Here is a 25,012-nt window from a genome sequence, read left to right as displayed (position 1 = left end):
AGCTAAGGAGCTGTGGGCCCCGGTGCAAGTTTGACAATGGGGCCCCCCCAAGCACTCTATACATAACAATTGATACGGCGCACCAAAACCTGCCAATGGCAACTACAGTGTCAGAGGTGCAAGAAAAGCATGGGAAACAGTTTCTTAAGGATTACCAGTATTCAAAGTATCTATAGAAGTCATTATTATGGGCACAGGACCAATAGAGAGCTAATACTGTAGTTGGGGGAGGGCCCTTCGGGGCCCCTCTGGCCCAAGGGCCCCGATGCAGTCGCTACCTCTGCAACCCCTATTGCTACGCCCCTGATGGTCCACATTATGGCTAGAAGAAAGGCGGTGTAGAGCCTCTTAAAATCTCTATGGACAGATACGTTAATTGGCTTCCCCTAAATTGGCCTTAGACTATGATGGCCATATGACTATGGTGGGGATTAGAATGTGAGCCCCTCTCAGGGACAGTTAGTGACAAGACTATATATACTCTGTAAAGCACTGCGGAAGATGTTGGCTCTATATAAATGCCAAATAATAATAATATTCATGGTTTGAGTTTTCAGTAATGTTTGTGAAGAGGGAAGGTTGATGACTTGATTTGACAGATTTATATTTATTCCAAACTGCTTTCCCAAAAATGTGGTCTTCTTTACATTTCCAGAAGATGTGTACTAACTCTCCATTCACAACACAATTGTGAAAACAACTGGTAGAGAGGGAGGGATATATCTTGTGGAACCTACAAGAAGTAAAAACAACTTAAGGGCCTGTCTCCACTCATCAGTTTTCTGTGTGTCAAGTTTTCTGCATGAGTTGTCTGACAGTTTTGTATTACTGTCAATTGTTTTCCTGCATGTGAAAAATGCATTGAAGTATGTGAACTAGCCCATTGATTAACATTGGTTGCAGATTTCCTGTGCAGAAAATGCACAGAAAAAATGACGAGTGGAGACAGGCCATAACTGGGGTTTCTCTAATATCGGACCAGTGTTTCAGTAATTCAGCAATGCAAATTAAAGCTGATGGCCACAAATGTTTTTTCTTGGACATCAAGCTAAGGGCTCTTTCACACCAGAGCCATTTTTCCGCGTTTTAACGTAAAGTCTATATTTTGCGTTAACCAAGGTAAAAGGAAAGTCCATAGACTTTCCTTTTACCTTTCACACCCGACGCTGCGTTTCGATACGTTGCGGTACGACTCGTCCCGGCGCATTTTATCGTCGGGAATCGCCGTTTCCCCTTCGGGTTAATTAACTACTACCGCCGCTACACAGCGTTGCACCGGAGTTTCCCGACGACACGTCGCAAAGCGTGCAGGAGCCGTTCTCCTGCACGCTTTTGATGTGTAACGGGCCTAATGAAATGTATACCCTTGAAAAGATCGCCCTCTCCTTAGCCAATAGGCCTCACAAAGTCTTAAATATCTGGGGAGCCTGGTCCATTTGGGGTCAAGCTCCACTGAGAGCACACAGACACTAGTATTGTTTTTGAGGTCCCTGCTTGGTCCCTCACCCCGCTCATGGTAGCCCTCAGTGCATAGCACACACACCCTACTCTATAGCCCGCTACTTATCTTACCCCGCTTTCTGCGCCTGTAGATTTCCTTTTTTTCCTTTGCCAATATACTTGACAGTATTGAGAGTATTCTGTTCCCATGCTTGTTATAACACTTTGTTGCTAACTTACACAGTGTTACTGTTATGATCGCTTCTGCAGCGTTTACTGCTGACTGCAGTGGTATTGCAAACCAAGCAGTTCTAATGTCATTACATGCATTTGCTTGCATAGTTTGGTTTGCACTTAAACTAGTTGCTGATTCCATCTGCAGTCGCTCTGAAGTTAATGACAGTTTAATATGCTTTTGTGTAAACAAACATTGTCTGCTGCAATGGAGGGGCAATCCCTTTCCTGCAGGCTGCATATCATTGTCTGCCTTTTCCTGCTATCAGCCTGTGATTAATTACCATTCACTTGTGTGGGAATCTGCAGGTCTGCTCCCATTGGATGACCTCAGTATAAAGAACTGCTTCCTGCAATGCCTCATGGGCTACCATAGTCTCAGATTCTGTCTGTTACTCTGCTCGTGCCCCACCTCGTTCCTAGTCCGTGTGGACTGCGCTGACTCCTGCGAAGGGGTCAGCGAGTCCTTCTTGTTCTGCTCTTGTTTCTAGAAGTTGTTACTTTGCTTGTCTTGTGTCATATATTGGTTCATCGCCAATATATACGCATACTTGCACGTTTATTATTTTTCTTGTATTCGTGTTACGTTGATACATCAGTGTCGCTGATATATACGTACACGAACTGTTTATATCCTGTGTTCCGTTAGTCAGCGTTCCAGCACGCTGAGCTAGTTATCCTGTTCCTGGTCCTGTTTGTGGATTGCGTTCATCTCTGCGAAGAGATAGCGAATCCTTCTGAGTCCTGTTCCCTGTATTACTCCAGTCTTAGTCAGAGTTCCTGCTTATGTCATATATCGGTTCATTGCCGTTATTACGAAAGTGTTGTTTGTGGCTGTTCGGATCTGCACCGGCTCTGTGCACCACAATCTCCTATTGGAGTCAGTCCTCTCCTCCACTAAACTGGGGATATCCTGATTCCTTGTGCTAGTGTGTGTACCTCCTTCACGTCAGCTTATGTGTTGCATGCTGACTGTGGAGAATACACCTCCAAGCTTAACATTATGGTAGCCCCATTACCAATCCCCATTGTGGGGGGGGGGGTTCCCAGCAAAAATTACACCGTTTGTTATGGTTCCTGTTCCTTTAAGAAATTTGAGAAACTTAATTCTGAAACAGAAAATGAGTTTTTTTCTGAATGTACCAGGTTCCTGGCCAATCCCGAGCTCCAGGCTACTCCTGTTTCAACGTGGGCCCCCCAGCTAGTTTATGTTTTATTTAAGGGAAGATTGTTTCAGTGGGCCTACGATGTCTTGGATCATACCAATTTAAAAGAGAGACCACTGGAATTTCTAGCGTTTGTGATCCATAACTGGCTGCGCAAAACCGATTTGCCTAGCCCTTTTGATAAGCTCCTGGCAGCTTGTCAATCAGCTGCTCCTTCTACTGCCTACAAAAATAATCAGCAAGCAGATAATTGTTCCGATAACTTTTCTTCTGCTAAGGCAGCAGGGTCTAAAGCCAAACGTAAACGCTCCAAAAGAAAAGCGTTACAATCAGCGGAGTCGTTGCCCTTGGCGACTGCGCATCAGATCTGTAATGAGACTCCGCCAGTAGCAGATAATGAAATTCAGTCACCATTCAGGGGAGTCAAATGGACCTATGAAACTACTAATGAACTTTCATTGCTAGCCAGGGAAAATAAAAGTTCTTGTTTAAATGAATTATCTGAATATGATTATGAAGATATATTACAGAGTATTGAACAGATCAATTTATTCGTGCAGCAAGGGAAATTTGCATACACTACAGTTCAACACTTGCTACAGGTATTGGAGATCCTTAGGAATAAGAAATCGGCCAATCACCTGCTAAATAACCCAATGTATGTTTCTGCCACTAACACATTTGCAAACTATGATCAGCCGGAATGCTCAGCTGTTAAATATGCATGGGATCCTCCATTTGAGAAAGGAGAGAAAGAAGCCCTGGTCTATGAATGGAAGAAAGATGCAAGTTCATTTTGTCAGTTTTACAGTGCAAAAAGTGAATTAGTATTGAATGCATGCATTAAGTCTGCCTATAACCTAATAAAAACTGGTGTGTGTGGGTATGACTTTGTGGCTCCATTGATCGATGTGTGGAAGATGATTTTGGACGATTTTTATGCGATTCAATCAGTTGATACCAGGGAAGACACACTGTCAATTGGAGACTGTCCCACTTCTCCAGTTACTGAGTCCCTGCCATGTCTTGTGAATGTTCCTGTAACTCCACCCTGTACCATGGATAACTCAGTGTTACTTCCCAGTAAAACAGAAGCCACTGATACTTTCTTAACTTTGCCCTGCACAAATTTCTCAGCAGAGAATCCAGAGGTCCTGCTGACTTCTGAGTCCAGCCTAGCCAGTACTCATGAGTCTTTGTTCAGTGAAACAGACATTAGAAAATCTTTGCCTGCCTCTGCAAACACTTCTGTAGAATTTACCTGTGTTAATAAAGTTCAACTCCTGTCTGATCCAGCAGATGCCAATAGATGCACTACATTAGTTTCTGAGTCCCAGCAATCCTGTCTAGAAACCTCAGAACCCAGCATCTGAATTTTCCAATTTTACAATTGAATAGTGCTTCAGATGCACAAACTTTGTGTCTTGATCTTCCTGTCTCTACACCTCGCTCTAGTTTCGTGAATAGCTCAGAGCATCTCCTATGTGAACCTGAAATCGTAGAATTATTACCTTGTTCAGAAAATGTTCCAGTAAATTTGCCCTGTACCATGAATTGTGCAGTAGATCTCTCCAATGAAACTCAGGTCACAGAATCATTATGCTGTCCAGCAGGTGCTTCCATGGTTTTGCCCTGCAATATGGACTGTTCAGTGATCCTGTCCAGTGAAGCTGTGGTCGCAGAGTCTTATGCTTCACCCAGTACTTTGGATACTTCAAACCCTCTAGCAGAGGAGTCTGAGGCACTGCTTACCTCAGTTGGTGTTGCAGTAATATTCACTTGTGTAGCAGCTGTTTTGGAATTACAGTCTGCTCTAATAAAACTTGATGAATTTCTGCCCAGCAAAGCAGAAGCCATTGAAATATTGTCCTCGTCAGCAAGTGTGTTAGATACCTTGCCCTGTACACAGTCTGATTTAACCAATATTGTTGAGTCCCTCTCCAGTGTTGTAACAGCCGAGGAACTCCAGCCCTGTCCTCTGAATGTTTCAGAAGTCTTGCCCTGTAACATGGATAATTCTGACTCGCTGGAAAAAATAATAGAAATCTCAGAATTTCAGTCCGGGTTAATGAGTGTTTCTGAAACCCAGCCCTGTATCCTGGAAAATTCTGGTTTTCTGCCCGGTGTGGCAGTAGTTCCAGAGTCCCCTTCCTGTCCAGTGAGTTTCTCAGTTTTGCCTAGTTCAGTGGGGATTGCTGCAATATTGACTTGTTTTGCAGCCCTTCATGAGCTCCAATCCAGTGTATTTGATGAGCCTCTGTCTAGTCCAGAAGAAGCTATGGGAACCCTGTCTAGTTCAGTGCATACATCAGAAGATTTGCCCTGTCTTGTAAATGCCCCTGAACATGATTTGTTAATAACCCTGCTGGAATCAGTGACATCTAAGTCTGATCCTGCAGTTTTTAGTGAGAATCCAGTAACTGTGAAGTCTAGTCATGATGAATTTTTTTTGCCCAGTTCTGGTTTCGGTCCTGTCTTGACTGACTTTGAGGTTCGCAGTTCCTTGACATGCCCAGAGGTTTCTCTTGTGCCGGTGTGCCCAGATGTGCTTCGTATGCCAGAGTGCCCAGATGTGTCTGTGTTAGCGTGCTCACGTGCTTCCCTAGTGGAGACATGTTCTGATGTTGCCGGTTGGCCTGCATGCCCGGAGATGATTCTGGTCCCTAAAAGCCCTGATCTTGATGTTTGTCCTTGTGACCCTGACTCTGGAGTTGCCCTGGGTTCCATAGGGGTTCTTGATAGTTCTCCATGTGAGCCTAAGGGGCGTTCTGACCTGTGGGGATCTCTTTGGAGCTTCCAAGTGTTCTGGGAGATCTCTGAGGAAACTTGTCCTGGTGGGCATTGCAAAGGCTTTGGCGTTTTTGGACAGTCCCTGGAAGGCGGTGGGTATCGCTCAGAGAGTTTCTTGGGGTTGTTTTCTGGAAGTCGTGGTTCTGATGGGTGTCACACTGAGGCTTGTGGTGCTGACGGGCATGGTTCGGTAGGTTCTGGTTCCAATTGGTCTAGTTTTGGTGAGACTGATTCGGGAATTTGGTTTTGTCGGGCTGATCCGACCTTCATGAATTTTCAGTCAGATCAGTTTGCTGGATTTCCCACTTCTGATTTTTTGGTTTGGGTGGTTCAGGAGAAATATGTCAGTTTTTATAGGCGTCCAGAGGCCGCGTTTAAGGGAGGGGGTACTGTTATGATCGCTTCTGCAGCGTTTACTGCTGACTGCAGTGGTATTGCAAACCAAGCAGTTCTAATGTCATTACATGCATTTGCTTGCATAGTTTGGTTTGCACTTAAACTAGTTGCTGATTCCATCTGCAGTCGCTCTGAAGTTAATGACAGTTTAATATGCTTTTGTGTAAACAAACATTGTCTGCTGCAATGGAGGGGCAATCCCTTTCCTGCAGGCTGCATATCATTGTCTGCCTTTTCCTGCTATCAGCCTGTAATTAATTACCATTCACTTGTGTGGGAATCTGCAGGTCTGCTCCCATTGGATGACCTCAGTATAAAGAACTGCTTCCTGCAATGCCTCATGGGCTACCATAGTCTCAGATTCTGTCTGTTACTCTGCTCGTGCCCCACCTCGTTCCTAGTCCGTGTGGACTGCGCTGACTCCTGCGAAGGGGTCAGCGAGTCCTCCTAGTTCTGTTCTTGTTTCTAGAAGTTGTTACTTTGCTTGTCTTGTGTCATATATTGGTTCATTGCCAATATATACGCATACTTGCACGTTTATTATTTTTCTTGTATTCGTGTTACGTTGATACATCAGTGTCGCTGATATATACGTACACGAACTGTTTATATCCTGTGTTCCGTTAGTCAGCGTTCCAGCACGCTGAGCTAGTTATCCTGTTCCTGGTCCTGTTTGTGGATTGCGTTCATCTCTGCGAAGAGATAGCGAATCCTTCTGAGTCCTGTTCCCTGTATTACTCCAGTCTTAGTCAGAGTTCCTGCTTATGTCATATATCGGTTCATTGCAGATATATACATATGTTAGTCAGACGTTACAAATAGCTTCATTGATAGCTGTAATTGTAATACGCTAGGATATCATACTTATTGTATATTTATCTGTGTTACGTTTATCTATCTTGATCCTGCTATTTCCTGACTATCCTGTCCTGTCTTTGTGAGGCACGCCATCGCTGCAAACGCATTGGCTACCTCATTCCAGTCTGTCTTGTTGTGGACGCTTGCTGTCACTAAGTAGTGGCTAGTTAAGCAAGCGTTCATTCTGTCTACCTGTCCTGATCTCCTCAGTCCTGGTTTATGCGCTCAGCGCTACTTTGCGCTGAGACGTTATTACGAAAGTGTTGTTTGTGGCTGTTCGGATCTGCACCGGCTCTGTGCACCACAATCTCCTATTGGAGTCAGTCCTCTCCTCCACTAAACTCGGGATATCCTGATTCCTTGTGCTAGTGAGTGTACCTCCTTCACGTCAGCTTATGTGTTGCATGCTGACTGTGGAGAATACACCTCCAAGCTTAACAGTTACGTTACAAAACTGGAAAATCATTTTCTTTTTCTTCACAATAAAAAAAGTTGAGAGAGAGAGAGAGAGAGAGAGAGAGAGAGAGAGAGAAACAAATCTCTCCGAACTATAAGACTTCCTTAGGTTTACAGAGCAAAAATCGGGGTGGGGGGTGGAAATACTAAACCTGGTACGTATATAGTGTAGGGGCATCTTGTGGACCTAAACCCCCAAGCTGTCTCTAAATTACTCTAAGCTACAGTGCCCAGCTGCACTACTCTAACGCCAGTTACAGTGCACTGCACTGCACAAACTCCTGCTGCCCCACCAACTAAGCTACAGTACACTACACTGCACTGCACTTCACTGTAATGCACTACACTAATGCTACAGTACTCTCATCTCATTTGATCTTGCAGCAGCACTCTTCTCCCACTCGGTCCAGTCCTGTTCTCCTCCTGGAGCTTTGGATATAGTATTAGATCAGAGGATCAGTAGGACTGCCAGGCAACTGCTATTGCTTAAAAGGAAATAAATATAGCAGCTTCCATATCTCTCTGGCTTCAGTTGCCCTTTAGTAATACACAAGTAAGTACACCCATGGGAGGGAAAAAATGCACATATTTAGCCTTATTTGGTACAGTACCCATTCGTTTTTCTCTAATACACTAATCCATTCATATTAGTTTTCTGACTGTTACAACAATGAAGTCTGGAAACTGTAATCAGTGAAACATAATAGTGTTCAAACTGATTCTCTGGATATCGCCAGGATGAGGAAGTGGCTGCTCAGACTACCTGCTCACACCTTTCCTCTGTGATATTGTGGACTGTGCTAAGCAGCAATGCATTTGATGGCTCCTCCTCTGCAATTTGCCTACAGGCCTAATAGATCTGCAGATGATGCCGTGAACATGTGTATGCATTATGTACTACAGCATCTAGACACCCCAGGAACCTACACCAGGATTTTATTTATAGATTACAGCTCTGCATTTAATACTATAATGCCATCTCTGCTACACAGCAAGCTCTCCCAGCTACACATACCTGAATCCATCTGCAAATGGATAAACGATTTCCTAACCGATAGGAGACAGCGTGTTAGACTTGGTAAACACACATCAAGCTCTCTGACCGTCAGTACTGGTGCACCCCAGGGCTGTGTGCTTTCCCCAATGCACACCAATGACTGCATCTCCACAGATCCATCTGTTAAGGTTCTGAAGTTTGCAGATGACACAACAGTAGTTGGTCTCATACAAAACGGGGATGAATCTGCATACAGGCATGTGGTGGGACCGCTTTCCTCCTGGTGCAGCAGCAGCAACAACTTGGAACTAAATGCTCTCAAAACCATGGAGATGATAATAGACTTTAGGAGATCTCCCCCCCAGCACCTCCCCTTAACCATAAATGGATCCACAATAACCCAGGTAGAGTCATTCAAGTTTCTTGGGTCCACAATCTCACACAAACTAAAATGGGATAACAATACGGCCACTATTGTCAAGAAAGCGCAACAGAGGATGTACCATCTACGGCAGCTGAAAAAGTTTGGCCTACCTCAAAATTTAATGATGCAGTTCTACACTGCAATTATTGAATCCACCATAACATCATCTATGACTGTATGGTTCGGCTCCTGCTCAGCATTAGAAAAGGGGAGGCTGCAGCGCATCATCCGAACAGCGGAAAGGATAATTGGCTGTAGCTTACCTTCCCTGCAGGATCTTTACGCTAGCAGGTGCAGAAAAAGAGCAACCAAAATTGCCTCTGACCCCTCTCACCCAGCTCACTCCATCTTCCAGCGCATGCCTTCAGGAGTAAGATTCCGGTCAATCGCTACCAAAACCTCCAGACACAGGAACAGCTTTTTTCCTCAAGCGGTAGCCATACTTAATGCTGAACCATGTTAGAGCTGCTAGGACTTGAAAGTAATCAGCACAGAACTGTAAATGAACAATTCTCACATTGCTTACTGCCACTATACTTATGATGTCCTTGACTTGTAATATACATACTGTCTGTCCTTGTATTGTTTTTGTTTGTGTTTGTTAAGCAACTGCCAAGACAGATTCCTTGTAGATGCAAACTTACTTGGCGAAATAAAATTGATTCGGATTCTGATTCTATTGCTTGAATAATGACTGACAACCTGGAAATACACCTTGGTGGAATGTCTTAACATAGTAAAAGAGGTGCTATAAACCTAACATAACTCACTAATAAACTAAACTTGTTTTTGCTAGCTCCATGGTAACATTCAAACTGGTTCTTTCCTCAGCAATGACACAAAGAGAGGAAGGCGTGCCTTGTCCACACAGAACAGATAAACTGATCAAGAAAAACTATCAATAAAAGCATCCATAAATACCAAACAACAATCCATAAATACACTTAGCGGTTTGAGCTTTCAGAGTTTGGAAAGTTTCAGAAGCTAAGGGTATATGCTTTACAGCATAAAAGTCAAAGCTCTTACCAGAGTGTTCTTATATCAAAGAAAAGAGGCTTACAGATCTTCAAATATCTGAAGATGAATAAGCATTATTCAGATGCCAGCTTTACACAGTGAGAAAGTTTCATATTGATCTTATGGACTTTGGTGGAAGTTTTTTGATCAGGCTTTACTTAATACTAAAGGAGAATTCCAAGATATTTCGACTGTACATGAACTACAGCCCAGCTAAAGCCTAGTAGCACAAATCGCTACCAGGGGCTTACAGCCCTAAAAACATGCTTTCTAAAGCAAGTCTTACTTGCTCAATGTGTTTTAGGTTATAAAATGTCTCTTAACGCACAACGTTCTGCAGCAGAAGAGTCTCTTCTGAGCAGCTTTCCATTATCGGGATTGAGGGCTTAATTCTGTCTTCAGAGTTGCAGCTATCTTGCATATAAAATGCTGAACGCTTAAAGGGAACCTGAACTGTCCAGGAACAAAAAGTTAGATATTGATCTGGGAAGAGGGAAACATCTAGATAATCCACAGACTTCCCATGTCCTGCTCGCCCATACTGCATTTGGACTCTCTGACCATATACGACAAAAGAGCTAGTCAGATATGTTCTCAGTTTAGTTTGGTTTGGTTTAGAGGGTGATGTTCATGTAGGGAGATTTTAGTTGCTCATGTTACAAAGTTAGGGTTAGGCATCATGTAGGAGTAAACATTGGGGGTGATTGGCATTGAAAAAAGAGATTCATGTTACGTGGACGATAGCTTTAGGGCTTGTTTACACTATAAATTGCAAATGCAGTACAATATGATTGTAATTTTTTCCTATTTTAACCTGCATTTTTTAATGCATTTTTGTTTGATTTTAAAATGTCATATTGAGTTTAAGAGTTTTGATTAGATTAGCTAAGGAAATAACATTAAAAACATTAAAAACAAGGAAATTGCACACAAGAAAAAAAAAACAAAAAAAAAAAAACAATCACATAACACCACATTTTATATGCAATGTTTTTGCGTTCCCATTCCACATTACACAACTGCTGAAAAACTGCAGTAGGCACTGCATTTTCATAAACATCACATAGCACTAGTGGAAATGCTGCACCTCAAACTAATTTATAGTCCTGGCGTCTTTGCACTGCATATCAGTAACAGCATTATACTCTCTGCCTCTACGCACACCAAACCGAAGAGGTGAAAAATACAGCACCCAAGAATATGATAGCCAAGTTATGGGGCAGAGAGGAAATGGCAGTACATGTTATTAAGGGAACAATGCTATACTGGTTATAAATGATGGGACATGGCTGTACAGGTTATACTGAGGACATGCCATGCTGTACTGGTTATACTCAGGGCATGAAACTACAAATGTGAAAAAGTTCTGGCACTCAAAATCAAACAAATGTGTTTCCTTTTGAATGCCAGAACTTTTGCCAAAATTTGTAGTTTCTTGTCTCTGACCTGTGCACTTGAGTGGGGACAGGAGATGCATAGGAACTAGGGGCTGTGGGATCAGGTGCTACTTACAACACAGTGGAGCAACTTTTGTGTATATTTTCTTTATACTGACATGCCTATACTTATTTCGGAGACAGGCATGGCTATGTTTGTTATAAGGGGGGGCATTGCCAATACTGTAGTGTCTGGTCTATGGAGTCTTCAAAATGTTCAAACATTAAAATCCACATACTCTAGTAAATACTGTATAAACATAGGGCCAGATTTATCAAAGCTTTACTGACAGTTTTTTATTCTAATAATTTTTATTTTATTAATAATTTTTATTAAAGTGGATCCGAGATAAACTTTTACTAATTGCATAATTGTGTTCCTTCCATATAGTTTATAGGGCATTCCTCAAGCCAAAATTTTTTTTTTTGTTTTAATACTTTAAAGAGAACCCGAGGTGGGTTTGAAGAATATTATCTGCATACATAGGCTAGATCTGCCTATACAGCCCAGCCTCTGTTGCTATCCCAAACCCCCCTAAGGTCCCCCTGCACTCTGCAATCCCTAATAAATCACAGCCACACTGCTGACAAACAGCTTGTCAGAGCTGGCTGTGTTTATCTCTGTAGTGTCAGTCTGCTGCTCTCCCCGCCTCCTGCAGAACTCCAGTCCCCGCCTGCATCCCTTCCCTCCCTGCTGATTGGAGGGAAGGGATGGGGGCAGGGACCGGAGCTATGCAGGAGGCAGGGGAGCAGCTGAGACTGACACTACAGATGTAAACATAGCCTCACAGCACGGCTGTGATTTATGAGGGATTGCAGAGTGCAGGGGGACCTTAGGGGGGTTTGGGATAGCAACAGAGGCTGGGCTGTATAGGCAGATCCAGCCTCTGTATGCAGATAACATTCTTTAAACACACCTCGGGTTCTCTTTAATGCCCTATAAACTAAACAAGCCTCACCCACAGCTTTTCAGAGAGCCTTGGCACTCAGTCCCAGGTAGCAGGGGCTTATGGGAGCTCAGTCTAGGCAGGAGGAGGAGGTTACTAGCCATCGGTTTCAGAGGCAGAGGGGAGAAGGGAGGAGGAGGGGAATTTTCCACAGGCTGATGGCTGGAGATGCTATCAGCTTGCCTCAGTGTAGTGTGACAAACAGAAAATGGCTGCCCTCATTGTATCACAGCAATAAATAATCATAAACTTTTGAAGCTGTCATAGTTGTCATAGTTAGTTTTTCATCTCGGATCTGCTGTAAACAGTTCTAACCAGCAGAGGGACAGTTCTGCATGATACAAATAAATAACATTTACATCGCGCTTTTCTCCTGGTGGACTCAAAGCGCCAGAGCAGCAGCCACTAGGGCGCGCTCTATAGGCAGTAGCAGTGTTAGGGAGACTTGCCTAAGGTCTCCTAATGAATAGGCGCTGAATTACTGAACAGACAGAGCCGAGATTCGAACCCTGGTCTCCTGTGTCAGAGGCAGAGCCCTTAACCATTACACCATCCAAACTTCTTAAATCCTAATAGTGGCAGTTTAGCGTGAATTTCTAGAGCCACACTACAGTTAAGAAAACTGCAAATCCATCCCTAAACTGCTGCAGATTAAGAAGTGCTTAATAGCAGTTCTACACGGCTTGTACATTGCACACTAGGCATCCTTTGTGAACTGCTCCTGCCCCCTGCTGCCAGGTGTCCTGTGAAGCTGTTCAGTGCTTCACCCTTTCAGTGCTGAGCATTGATGCAATAGAGAAGATGTATTGGCTACCTCAGCAACAGGAATTTCCTCTCACACATTGCACTGTCTGAAAGACCTTCCTAACTCCTCCTCTTTCACAACAGTTTTACAGTTTTAGAAGGAAACTGCACTATCTAGTGAATTCTTACGATGTCAGACAGTTTTGTATAGATTTCTAAAAACCTACCAATATTTTGTCTCAGATACTCTTGATAAATGTCCCTCAATGTCTTTTTCATTAAAAATAATCTCACTAATATTAACTAGTTCCTTTGTTAAAGAGTCTTAGCAAAAAAAAAAGGTAAAAAGAACACTACAGATTTTAGATGGATGAAAGTCAACCTGCTAGTTTTCATGTGACAATATTACAGACTAGGTATTTTAAACTTTTGTCACCCAAAGCAATCTTTACAGGTCATCTTAAGTAGCACGTTTGGAATGATCACAGTAGAAACACACTGCCTGGACCTCTGCCAAGCACCGTGTTCTGCACTATGGACTGGAGAAAAAAGTAGTATTAGCAGTGTAGTAGTAGTAGTACTAGCAGAAATGAGCTTCTGGCACCTGAAGCATTAGATGACAATAGTGATTAGGCATGACTTTTTAGCACGACAAATTGTCAAAGGATTCTCAATGGGCATTGTGACACCTGTACACAATTGGAAATGGCACCAAAAACAATCTGGAATAATAATTTCAGGCAACCGAAATTGCATATGGACATTAACAAAAGTATATTTTAATTGTACACATAAGTTGATCTCACCTGATGTGTGTGGCTGTGAGTATAGAGGTAGGCCAGTCTGTACAGGCTCTTGTAGTGCTGCGGAAAGCGGCTTAAACACAACTTGAAGGCAGTAATGCATTGCTCTATTAACACTTTGCGCTGCCCTTCAGAGTCTTCAGGTAGCGAGAGAGGGTAGTCTGATACTTCTCCACTAGCTTCAATCTTCTTCTTAGGGTCAGATAATGGTGTGCTGAAAGCCCTAGCAATAGCAGGGCCTGTGGGGGATGTGTGAAGTTCAGGAACATGTCTGTGCTCTGCAGAGCTGGTCATATCTGTCTGCTCCACCTGTTCCTCTGCTTTTCCTGTAGATTTAGAGAATACAAGAAATGTCAAAAATCATTAAAAAAAAAATAAATCAATGCAATGCGAACATTTCAAAAAAATAGTGAAATGCTACTATGTGAGGAGGAAAACATATTTTATTAAATGACTAATTAGACAGTATTGTACCTTAAATAACAGGCAATTAAAAACAAAAATCACTTTGTATTTTTCAGCTCAAACGGCAGGAAGAAACAACAAGAGACAGAGCTAAGTCCTTTAGCTCGTACTGCTCTCCTAAAATTAGAAACTCAATGTTCATACACACTTTAGATGGCCGCAGCTGGTCTGGGCCCCCTCTGCAGAGAATATAGCATGCATGTATAAAGCAGCTCTTCACCCTCAACATGCTGACAAGTGATTCACCTGGAGAACAGACTTAGCTGAGCGAGGGCATTGTTCTCCTACTCTTCCTGCCCACTCTGCATTGCTCCATCATGATGGACTGTAGCAGGGCCAAACGTTTAGCTGGTAGGCCACAGAGCTGAGAGTTGCAGTAGTCTCATCGTGAAATAATCAGGACATGCACAAGAAGTTTGGTAGTGTCCTGTGTAAGAAAAGGGCAGATGCCGGAAATGTTTTTATGGTGAAGATGACAAGAGGAGGATAGTTTGTCTATATGTAGTTTGAATTAGTTTAGGATTACACCTAGGGAGTGAGCCTGAGCGTTGTTGAAGTGCCACCAACAGAGATTGTGATGTCAGGCAGGGACATTGAATTGCAAGGTGAAAAGATTACAATTTCAGTCTTATCCATGTTGCGTAGAAAAACAGGAGCACACGAAGAAGGATATTGCATCGAGACAATCAGGAACACGAACTGTTAAAGGGACTCCGAGCAGTGCAGAAACTATGGAAAGATGCACATCATTTTAAAGCTCTCTTTCTCCTCTTTCCAATGATATATAAACCGCTACCCTACGCCTTTTAGTTTTCGCTATTTTCGTGATTGAAATTGCCACGGCCGCGATTTCGATTTTGAAAATAGAGAAAACGAAAAGGCGTAGGGCAACGATTTAGGTGTCGTCAGAAAGAGGAGAAAGAGAGCTTTAAAATGATATCCATCTTTCCATAGTTATATTGTATTACACAGGGCGACTTTTTGTCAAAGTCAGCAGCTGCATTCAGCAGAATGGAGCTGCTGACACTAGGGAAAGTGTTGTCCTGTGTAATACAATATAACTATGGCTTGATGGATATCATTTTAAAGCTCTCTTTCTCCTCTTTCTGACGACACCTAAATCGTTGCCCTACACCTTTTAGTTTTCTCTATTTTCGCGATCGAAATCTCGGCCGCGGCAATTTCAATCGCGAAAATAGCGAAAACTAAAAGACGTAGGGTGGTGGTTTATATATCATTAGAAAGAGGAGAAAGAGAGCTTTAAAATGATATGCATCTTTCCATAGTTTCTGCACTGCTCGGAGTCCCTTTAAGAGTAAGTCAGGAGCTGAAAAGTAGATTTGGGTGTTGTTAGCATATAGTTGGTACTAGAAGCCAAAGGAACTGATGTGCTAACCGAGACTAAGTGTAGACAGAGAAGAGGAGAGGTCCAATGATTGAGCCTTGGGGAATTCCAACAGGCAGGGAAGTGGAGAAAAGGTGATGCTGGAGTCCTATCTGCAAGGTAAGAGGCATGCCAGGAGAGAGCAAGATCCTGAATGCCCATGGATGAAAGGATTTGTAGAAGGAGATGATGGTTGACTGTGTGGAAGGCTGAGGAGAGATCTATTAGGATGAGAATAGAGGCTTTTATGTTTAGCAGTCACCAGGTCATTGTTTACTTTGAGTAGAGCAGTTTTGGTTAAGTGGCTGAGGCAGAATCCAGATTGGAGCTCATCAAATTGAGCATTAACGTTGAAGTGAGGGACTAAAGCTGGCCATACACTGGCCCGATTTTCGCCCGTTTCGACAGCAGATTCGATCACTGGGATCGAATCTGCTGCCAATCGTTCACGCCACACGCCGAATTTCGATCCATTTCGTCCGATCCCGTCGATCGTGCCGTGCGGAAAATAACCGTCGATCGCCCGCGGGTAAAGAGCGCATCGCTAGCGGCGTTCGAGTGACCGACGCAATAGAGCCCGAATACATTACCTGCTCCGCCGGCGCAACTCCAGTCTCCCGGTCACCGCTGCTCTGTCTGCGCTCTGGTCTCCAGGTCCGGCATGCCTCACTTCTTCTAGCCCGGCAGGAAGTTTAAACAGTAGAGCGCCCTCTACTGTTTAAACTTCCTGCCGGGCTAGAAGAAGTGAGGCATGCCGGACCTGGAGACCAGAGCGCAGACAGAGCAGCGGTGACCGGGGGACTGGAGTCGCGCCGGCGGAGCAGGTAATGTATGCGGGCGGGCGGGGGCAGCAGCAGCAGTACCACCACAACAGATTGTGAACGGTTTCAGGCTGAAATCGGTTCACAATCTGTTTGCTGTAAAGGTAGCCATACGATCCCTCTCTGATCAGATTCGATCAGAGAGGGATCTATCTGTTGGTCGAATCTGCTGGCAAATCGACCAGTGTATGGCCACCTTAAGTCTGAGTAGACATGGCACACAATAAGTTTGGAAGAGAAGGGAAGGAGAAAGATAGAGCAATAGTTGAGCAGGGAAAGGGAGTCAAGAAAGTTTTTTGAGTATACGCTTTATGAGGCCTTGTTTGAGTGTGGATGGAAAGATGCCTTTTGTGATCGAAAGGTTGAAAATGGAGGGTAAGACAGGTGAGATGGTAGAAGATAGGTGAGTAATAATGTGAGAGGGAATGGGGTTGAGGGACATGTTGTGGGACAGAATTTAGAGATGAGAGAGGAGACAGTGAGTCAGATAGTGATGAGAAGATAGGTAGGGAGGATATGAGGTTTATGGATTTTATGCAGAGGGGAGGCTGCTGGGTGAAGCTTTTCCTGATGTTGGTGATTTTTTCATTAAAGAAGGAGACAAAGTCCTCAAATGAGGTGCAGGGAATGGGAGGTGGAGGCCGAAGGAAGGAGATAAAGGTAACAAAGAATAGTTTAGAGTTGTGGGACTGGGAGGAAATTAGGGAGGAAAAGTAGGAGTGTCTGGCTGCGAAGAGGGCCTGCCTGAGTATGTGTAGAGCCTGTTTGTAATTCTGGATGTGCTCAGGCAAATCATTTTTTTGCCAGCACCATCCAGCTATCCGGGAGCGGTGCTTCAGTAGTTTTCTTTTTTTCTTTTTACATTTTATGACTTTCATGATTTTATAGCTTTTTAAAGTATTCCCCACCACACAACTTTTTATGATTAACATCTTTCTACAAAAAGGGGGTCAGGACATTAAAAGCAGTGCACCCACTTCATAAATGCCTAATGCCTTGTTATTTATTCCAGTCAGAGTTGGACTTTCGAGTTTCTGACTGTCTGATTGAAGTCATATATCTAGAGCCAACAATTCAACCTCTGCGTTTCCGACAATACGAAACTTCCAATCTGATAATTCCTGCAGCCACCAATTGCTGAACAGTGCAAAAATGTGACCATCACCACATGAAGCGGTCAGTACTACATAAATGTGGTCAGTACTCCATAGAATGCAGGAAAATTTTATTCAACAAATTGGAAAACTCAGTTAAACTGATACATTGTGAGTCCAGTGCAATAGGGTTTCAACTAAAAACTTGTTTAAAATGCACATAAAGTGCCCAGTGCTATGGTAGTTAGCCGTAGTAATGCCTCTCTCTACAGTTTCAAACCGATTTCAGCCTTGCACCGTCGTCTACTGCCGAGTACTGATCACATTCCCTGCTAAAAGAACAGCTGGAGTCTTCAAAGCAAGGTGTTAAACATAAGCATGGGCTGCAGGGTCTACCTCCCAGTTACTTAAAGAGAACCTGTACTGAGTAAAATTATTTAAAATAAACAAATGAGGTAACTTCAAATGAACATTACATAGTTACCTTGCCATCAGTTCATCTCAGAAGCTCACCATTTTCTTCTGACAATGATCACTTCCAGTTCTGACAATATTTTTTCAGAACTGAAATATACCCGTTGCTGTCAGTTATATATCAGTTGCTGTCAGTTACAGCTGAGAGGAGAACTGATGTGTCCATGTTTCCCTATGGCTCAAGTGGGCGATGTTACAGTTTAACTGTGTGCTGACCAGAAAGCTGTTATGAAGGAATGGCCATTTTCAAAATGGAGGACAGAGAATTTCATTGATCACAGTGGACAAACAGGACACAGGAAAGGAGAACGAGATTGATGAGTAGACTACACAGGAGGTAAGTATGACTTGTGTATGTTTATTTTGACTTTTAATTTTCAATTCAGGTTTTCTTTAAAGAGAAACTCCGACCAAGAAGTGAACTTTAACCCAATCAGTAGCTAATACCCCCTTTTACATGAGAAATCTATTCCTTTTCACAAACAGAGCATCAGGGGGCGCTGTATGGCTGATATTGTGGTGAAACCCCTCTCACAAGAAACAAGAAAAGTACATACTCATGGCAGTTTCCTGTCTGTGAACCTTGCTGCATTGTGGGAAATAGCTGTTTACAGCGGTTTCCAACTGCCAATAAAGCATGCAGCAGCTACATCACCTGCCAACCGTAAAAATGTCACCATGTGATATATGTTAGAATGTAAATCAGGGATTTAAAAGATTTTACAATGGGCAAACACCGACTAAATCATTTATACATAATTATTTTAAAAATGAAGCACTTTTTTATTGCATTATTTTCACTGGAGTTCCTCTTTAATGTTTACTATCACAATCTGTACATAAAAAAGTCAACCAGACGTGAGCAGTTTCTTTTTTTTTTTTCCCCCGGAATGGCAAGTCAGTTTTAGTTAACAACTGAAACCTATTCTGTTGCTGTGTGCAATTGTTCCACATTTGCTCCAGTCTTTTTTTGCACTTGACCTGATAAATCTTCCTCTGCTAATGCTTTAACTGGTGCAATGCTCCATTGTAAAGTACTGCAGAAAGTGTTACAGCACTAAGGACATACTACCCGATAATAATAACTAATTACAACCACCACCTTCCAGTTTTAACTTAGGTGCCACCTAGTGGCAAAAATACAGTAACTGTATTCAGAAACTAGATTTTAGATTGGCAGTCACTTTAAATAATAATTACAAACAGGACACTCAGATAGATTTTAACTTTTCTTGGATATCACTTTTATCTCACTAATTGGCTGCAACTGAGCCACTTGCATAATTTCCTAAATTTTACCTTTATGCTTGCATCCCTTTCATCCTTCCAAAAAAAGGGACATGTAAAAAAAAATAAAGTGTGGCCAAACGACCAAGAATCAAAGGATGTGACTAGAGCAGGATAGGACTAATATACAATATAATATACGTTATATTACTCTGCCTGACATAGTGCAGCTCTGTTGATAAAAAAATAAATAAAATGGTTTGCCATTATGCATCCCTCCCAAATATGCAAAGCATCTCGTTATGCCCCTAAAAGCCAGGCACACATCCAGAACCACTGGTTTATAGTGAGCATACAGCTGTTTCAAACTTTCTGGTCCTCATAAGTGCGTGGCAGGGATTTTTTGACTTTATGAAATAGGGCTTGCATCAGTACTAGAGAGTACCCAGATAGCTCATGGTGATCCAGAATGACTAGGAGAGCATAAGGGGCTAAAAGAGAGTCTGCAAGACAACTACGTAATATTCCAAACGGAGGGTTTGTGGAGTGATGGAAACCGCATGAAAGCATCACTGATCAGTCCTCTGTATACCAGTACTGGTCACAGCACCGCTTCCCGATTCAGATTCCATGCATCGGCTCTTCTGCCTGGCTCCCAAAAGTAGTAGGTGATTTGTGTGCATCTTCAGAGACTTGGTTTATACACACAGCTAACTGGCAGATTGTATCAGGTGACTGCTAAGGCAAATGCTGACTGGCCTGATAAGTCACAATAATACAGCAAAGTACCGGTATCCGGAGGGGATCACCTGATGCCAGATACATGTGCTTGAAATAGCACAAACCTACCCCCCCCCCCCCCCCCTGAAATACTTAAGGAGGCTCCAGCGATGGCTTACAGTCTCCCTCTATCTCCCCGCAAGCTTGGGGTGGCTTTCCAGCTTTCCCAGTGCATGGAAGCAGGAGTGTCAGCTAACCCGCATCGGACACATGCCAGAAGCCGCTAGGAGCCTGCGGGGACATAGAGGGAGACTGTCAGCCATCACTGGAGCATCCAGATTAAAAACTTCTTGCTGTCACAGTGAAGTGAGGGTGGATCTCAACAAGAAGAGCTGGAGTTGCACAGTATGTTGAGTAAGGATCCAAAAAGCAAGACGTTCATGATGAAAAGGTGACTACTGGAAGCTAGGTACATTTTCTAAAATGAACTTACCTCTGTCTTCTCCAGCTGACTGTACATCCCTGAAATGTGGGGTAGTTTGGACATAATTGGACCTCTTGTCCACGTAGAGTCTCTTGGTGCTGTCCTGGGAGCTGGCTGGTTCTGTGAATGTATCCTGTGTGGAGCTAGAGTCTGACAGCACAATGACCATACTATCCTGGCTGCGATCTAAAAGAGGGAAACAAACCATGAGTAACACTATCAGTTGCCAAACACCCCTCCACCAGCAAGCATTAAACACAGAGCTGCATGAGCAAAGGACAGGAAAGAACAACTCAACAAAACAACCTTAGAACAACACCTGATGTTCTCTAGCAACACAGATATTAACCATATGACTTACAGTATTTACAGAGAATAAATAGATCCAGAATTAATAGTAGACCTGGATAGACATGGGATAGAGATTGTTAGATGGAAAGACAGTCATAAAACTCTACTCTATGCTAAATCAAGCAGCAACACGATACAGCAAACCTTTATTCTTTCACCCAATATTTACCACATGCAACTGAACACAGCTTAAAAAAAAAAAAAAAAAAGCAAAATCGCATGCAAAGAAAGAAACTGGTTAATAATGAAGTGTGAAAACATTATATGCAGGCAAATTCTTGTCATCAGTCTTAAGGCTATGCTCGATATAAGGAATATCTTGGATAATATGAATCCTCAAAAACCCTACAGAACCTAGCAACATTCATTAATACACCACTGATATTACCTATTCATTAATCCACGTACGCACAACTATTCCGTAAAGTGCAAATAAATCTGATCATCAGTGGACACAAACAATGTTTTGAAGAAATATTGTTAAACGTCTTAAAATATGGATCTGATCGGTAATGCAATATTTAAAAGGAAAAAAAAAAAACGATTCTAGATCTGTTTTAAAATACAAGCATTTTGCTGTGATTGTTTTCATCAAGAATGACTGCACATGTCCACTGCATGTTAACCAGTGTTTTCTGTTCTCAATCACCACCCTCTTTTGAGAAGGGGATGCTCAATTAAATCATTTATTCTTAACATGTCCCCATGGGCTGTGCTTGTGATGAAGTCACTGTGGGCATCAAGCTAGGGTACTAGTCACCAGGTGCCATGCTGCACCAATGAGTGGACATAGGAGAGGTCACATGAGAAATGGGGTCAAGCCACACCTTATCAACCAGCAGAAGTGTGTGACAGGGGTGAAGCTGCAGTGACAGATAGGTCCTTCCACCATAGCAACAGTAAGATGGGACACAGCCCAAAAGAAAAATCAGTTTAGCCAAGTATGCATTTTGAAACAACCACAACACTACATGTAGCAATTGCAGAATACCCGATAGTGCACTCTGTACAATATACTCTTGGACCTCTGCACATGGGCAGTTTCCCAGTATGGTACAAGCACCACACCAAGGATGCTTTTGAGTGCTTTTCAAAGCACCCATGTTTTAAAAAGCACTTGGCTAAAATAACCCTATGATGTTGTTGCCACAGCAGTGCAAATGTGCTGCAAGTAGCATCTTTGGAGCAATTCAGCTTGAATGAATGTACAAAAACACACATTCATTCAAAAATCGCTCTGAAAATTGCTTTGCAAATTTTCAAATGCTAAGCGCTAGTGATTGTGTTTTGTGGTGTGAACTAGGCCTGAGGCATGTTCAGGACATGCTTTGTACTAGAAAAAGTAGGTAACCCTGACAAAACATGTCAATCCTTTTTTGTTTTGTTTTTTTTAATATAAAGAGGGGAGTGCTTAATTTTGGGTATGTCTTACTTTACCTTGTGATAACTAGGGCGTTATCGCTGCAATAAAATTAGAGAAACCTCTGCTTCTAGACATATTAAATAAATAATTTTTAATGATTTAATAGAGTTGTAACATTATTATTCCGGAACCAAATGGTGTACCAAGAATAACTGCATTGAGCAGTGGGATGTATCCCAAAAAAATGTTCTCTTACCAAGAAGATAAGAGCTACTGCCACCTGAAGCTTTGAAAAAATTTTTTTGTTTGTATTTGCAATGAGTTCAGAGGCAATGAACTAAAAATGTTTCAAGTCACCTGTTTCTTAAAAAAAAAAACAGCTTCAGGGACATTTCTCTTTTTAAAATGCTAGTTTACCATCCAGACTTTTCATTATTAGTAAAGGTAGATACTAGATACAGTGCTCCCCATAATTATTCATATCCCTGGCAAATTTTGACTTAAAGTTACTTTTATTCAACCAGCAAGTCATTTTTTGAAGGGAAATGACATTGGTGTCTCCCAAAAAATAATAATATGATGTTCAAGAGGCATTGTGGAAAAACAACCATTTCTTAGCTTGTATTTACACTTGAGCAAAAAATGTCCAGTCCAAAATGATTCATACCCCTCACAAACTGTCACAGTCTGTGGGAAAATCCAAAGTTCTCTACCATTCCAAATAGTCCAAGCTGTTCAAAAGCATCCTAATTACCCTGTTTAATTGGGAATAGATGTTTTAATGAACTCAACAGGTGAAAAACAGCAGCTCTCTGCAGTTGGTTTGTGGACAGTCGTGGCTAAGATAATGGAGCTCAGTGAGGACCTGCGGCTGCGCATTGTGGCTGCTCACAAGTCAGGAAAGGGCTACAGCGTCATTTCTAAATGTTTTCAAGTTTCAATGGCTACAGTGCAAAGTATTATTAAAAAATACAAGATGTTCCTCACTGTGGAAAATCTCAGAGGACGTGGACAGAAGCCAAAAGCGACACCTGTGCTAGCCAGGAGGATAGTGAGAGAGGTAAAAAAGAATACAAGGATCACCACCAATGCCATCCTGGTGAATCTGGGCTCTGCTGGTGGAAATGTCTCAAGGCAGACAATCCAACGGACAATGCACACTGCTGGGTTCCACGGATGCAGACCAAGGAGGACGTCGCTTGTCCAGATAAGGCACACAAAAGCTCACTTGGCCTTTGCAAATGCTCATCTGGACAAAGAAGAAGACTTATGGTCGTCTGTGTTATGGTCAGATGAAACAAAAATTGAGTTGTTCGGTCAAAATGATGTTTACTTCATTTGGCGTAAAAAAGGAGAAACCTTCAACGCAAAGAACACCATCCCCACTGTCAAACATGGTTGTGGGAACCTAAAGCTTTGGGGATGTTTTTCAGCCAATGGACCGGGGAACCTAATCACAGTAAATGGCACCATGACCAAAAGAGCAATACATAGGGATTCTCAACGACAACATCAGGCAGTCTGCAGAGAAACTTGGCCTTGGGCACCAGTGGACATTTCAGCATGACAATGACCCAAAACACACAGCAAAAATAGTGAAGAAATGGTTAGCAGACAACAACATTAACATTTTGGAGTGGCCCAGACAGAATCCTGACTTGAATCCAATTGAGAATCTGTGGAGGGAGCTAAAGATCAGGGTGATGGCAAGAAGACCCTCCAACCTGAAAGATTTGGAGCTCATTGCTAAAGATGAATGGGCAAAAATACCTATAGAGATACAAAAAGCTGGTCTGCAACTATAGAAAGCGTTTGATTGCTGTAATAGCCAATAAAGGTGTTTCTATTGATTATTGAGAAGGGTATGAATAATTTTGGACTGGACACTTTTTGCTTAAATGTAAATAAAGGCTGAGAAAGTTTTTTTTTTTTAAAGAGAAACTCCGTCCAAAAATGGAACTTTATCCCAATCGGTCGCTGAAACCCCCTTTTACATGAGAAATCTATTCCTTTTCACAAACATACCATCAGGGGGCACTGTATGAATGATATTGTGGTGAAACCCCTCCCACAAGTAACCCCTCCCAAAAGAAAAGTTCGAACTTTTGGCAGTTTCCTGTCTGTGAACCTTGTTGCACTGTTGGAAATAGCTGTTTACAGCTGTTTCCAACTTCCAAAAACCATGCAGCAGCTACACCACCTGCCAACAGTAAAATATTCACTGGAGTTCCTCTTTAACACAACAATGCCTCTTGTACATCGTCTTATCTTTTGGGTGACACCTATGTAATTTCCTGTCAAAAAATAACTTGCTGGTTGAATAAAAGTAACTCTAGTAAGTCAACATTTGCCAGGGGTATGAATAATTATGGGCAGCACTGTAGGGGACTAAACTGTAATAGTTTAGTGGTTTTGTGCAGTCGTTCCAGCGAAATTGCCCTTGTCAGTCAGTATGTCCCAAGATCCATTCAGAAAACCTTGCATTTGCAAGTAGGGTGGGTGTTACTTAGTTAGGTCGGCCAGCTTAGCAGAATCACCACTGTTGGCCCCAGGGACTTGCATGGACCTTGTGGGCAAAGGATGACTCCAGTGGGGCTGCAAGAAGCCCCGGGTAAGTTAAACTCATTTTTTTTCTTTAGACTTTAGATTTCCTTTAATTCTTTGGGGCTAGCCTTGCTGCCATAGCAGATTTTTATCACTATGAGACTGCTACAACCAGGGGCGATCCTAGAACTTTGCAGGCCCCCCAACAAAACTGAGCTAGACGGGCCCCTTCAAAAACCATGAACCCCTATTCCCCCTCCCCCCTTCAGATCAACTCTCCTGGCCGGAACTGCCTGCAAATCCCTATCTCCCTCCCCAACCTCTGATGACATGGCATGGCGTGGCAGCAGAATGTCATACATTACTGGTTCCCAGCG

General features: G+C 42.7%; 1 protein-coding gene across 1 annotated transcript in view; it reads right to left on the bottom strand.

Moving 5' to 3' along the window:
- CABIN1 (calcineurin binding protein 1) overlaps window positions 1–25,012 on the bottom strand; it is a 306,607-nt gene that overhangs the window by 163,714 nt on the left and 117,881 nt on the right. Inside the window, 2 exon segments of the mRNA XM_068238192.1 lie at window positions 13,712–14,034; window positions 20,387–20,563. Of these exon segments, the coding sequence (XP_068094293.1) occupies window positions 13,712–14,034; window positions 20,387–20,563 (500 nt within the window).

This window comes from Hyperolius riggenbachi, chromosome 1, assembly GCF_040937935.1.
Source record: "Hyperolius riggenbachi isolate aHypRig1 chromosome 1, aHypRig1.pri, whole genome shotgun sequence".
Taxonomy (NCBI): domain Eukaryota; kingdom Metazoa; phylum Chordata; class Amphibia; order Anura; family Hyperoliidae; genus Hyperolius; species Hyperolius riggenbachi.
This window is presented reverse-complemented; position numbering and strand designations above follow the sequence as displayed.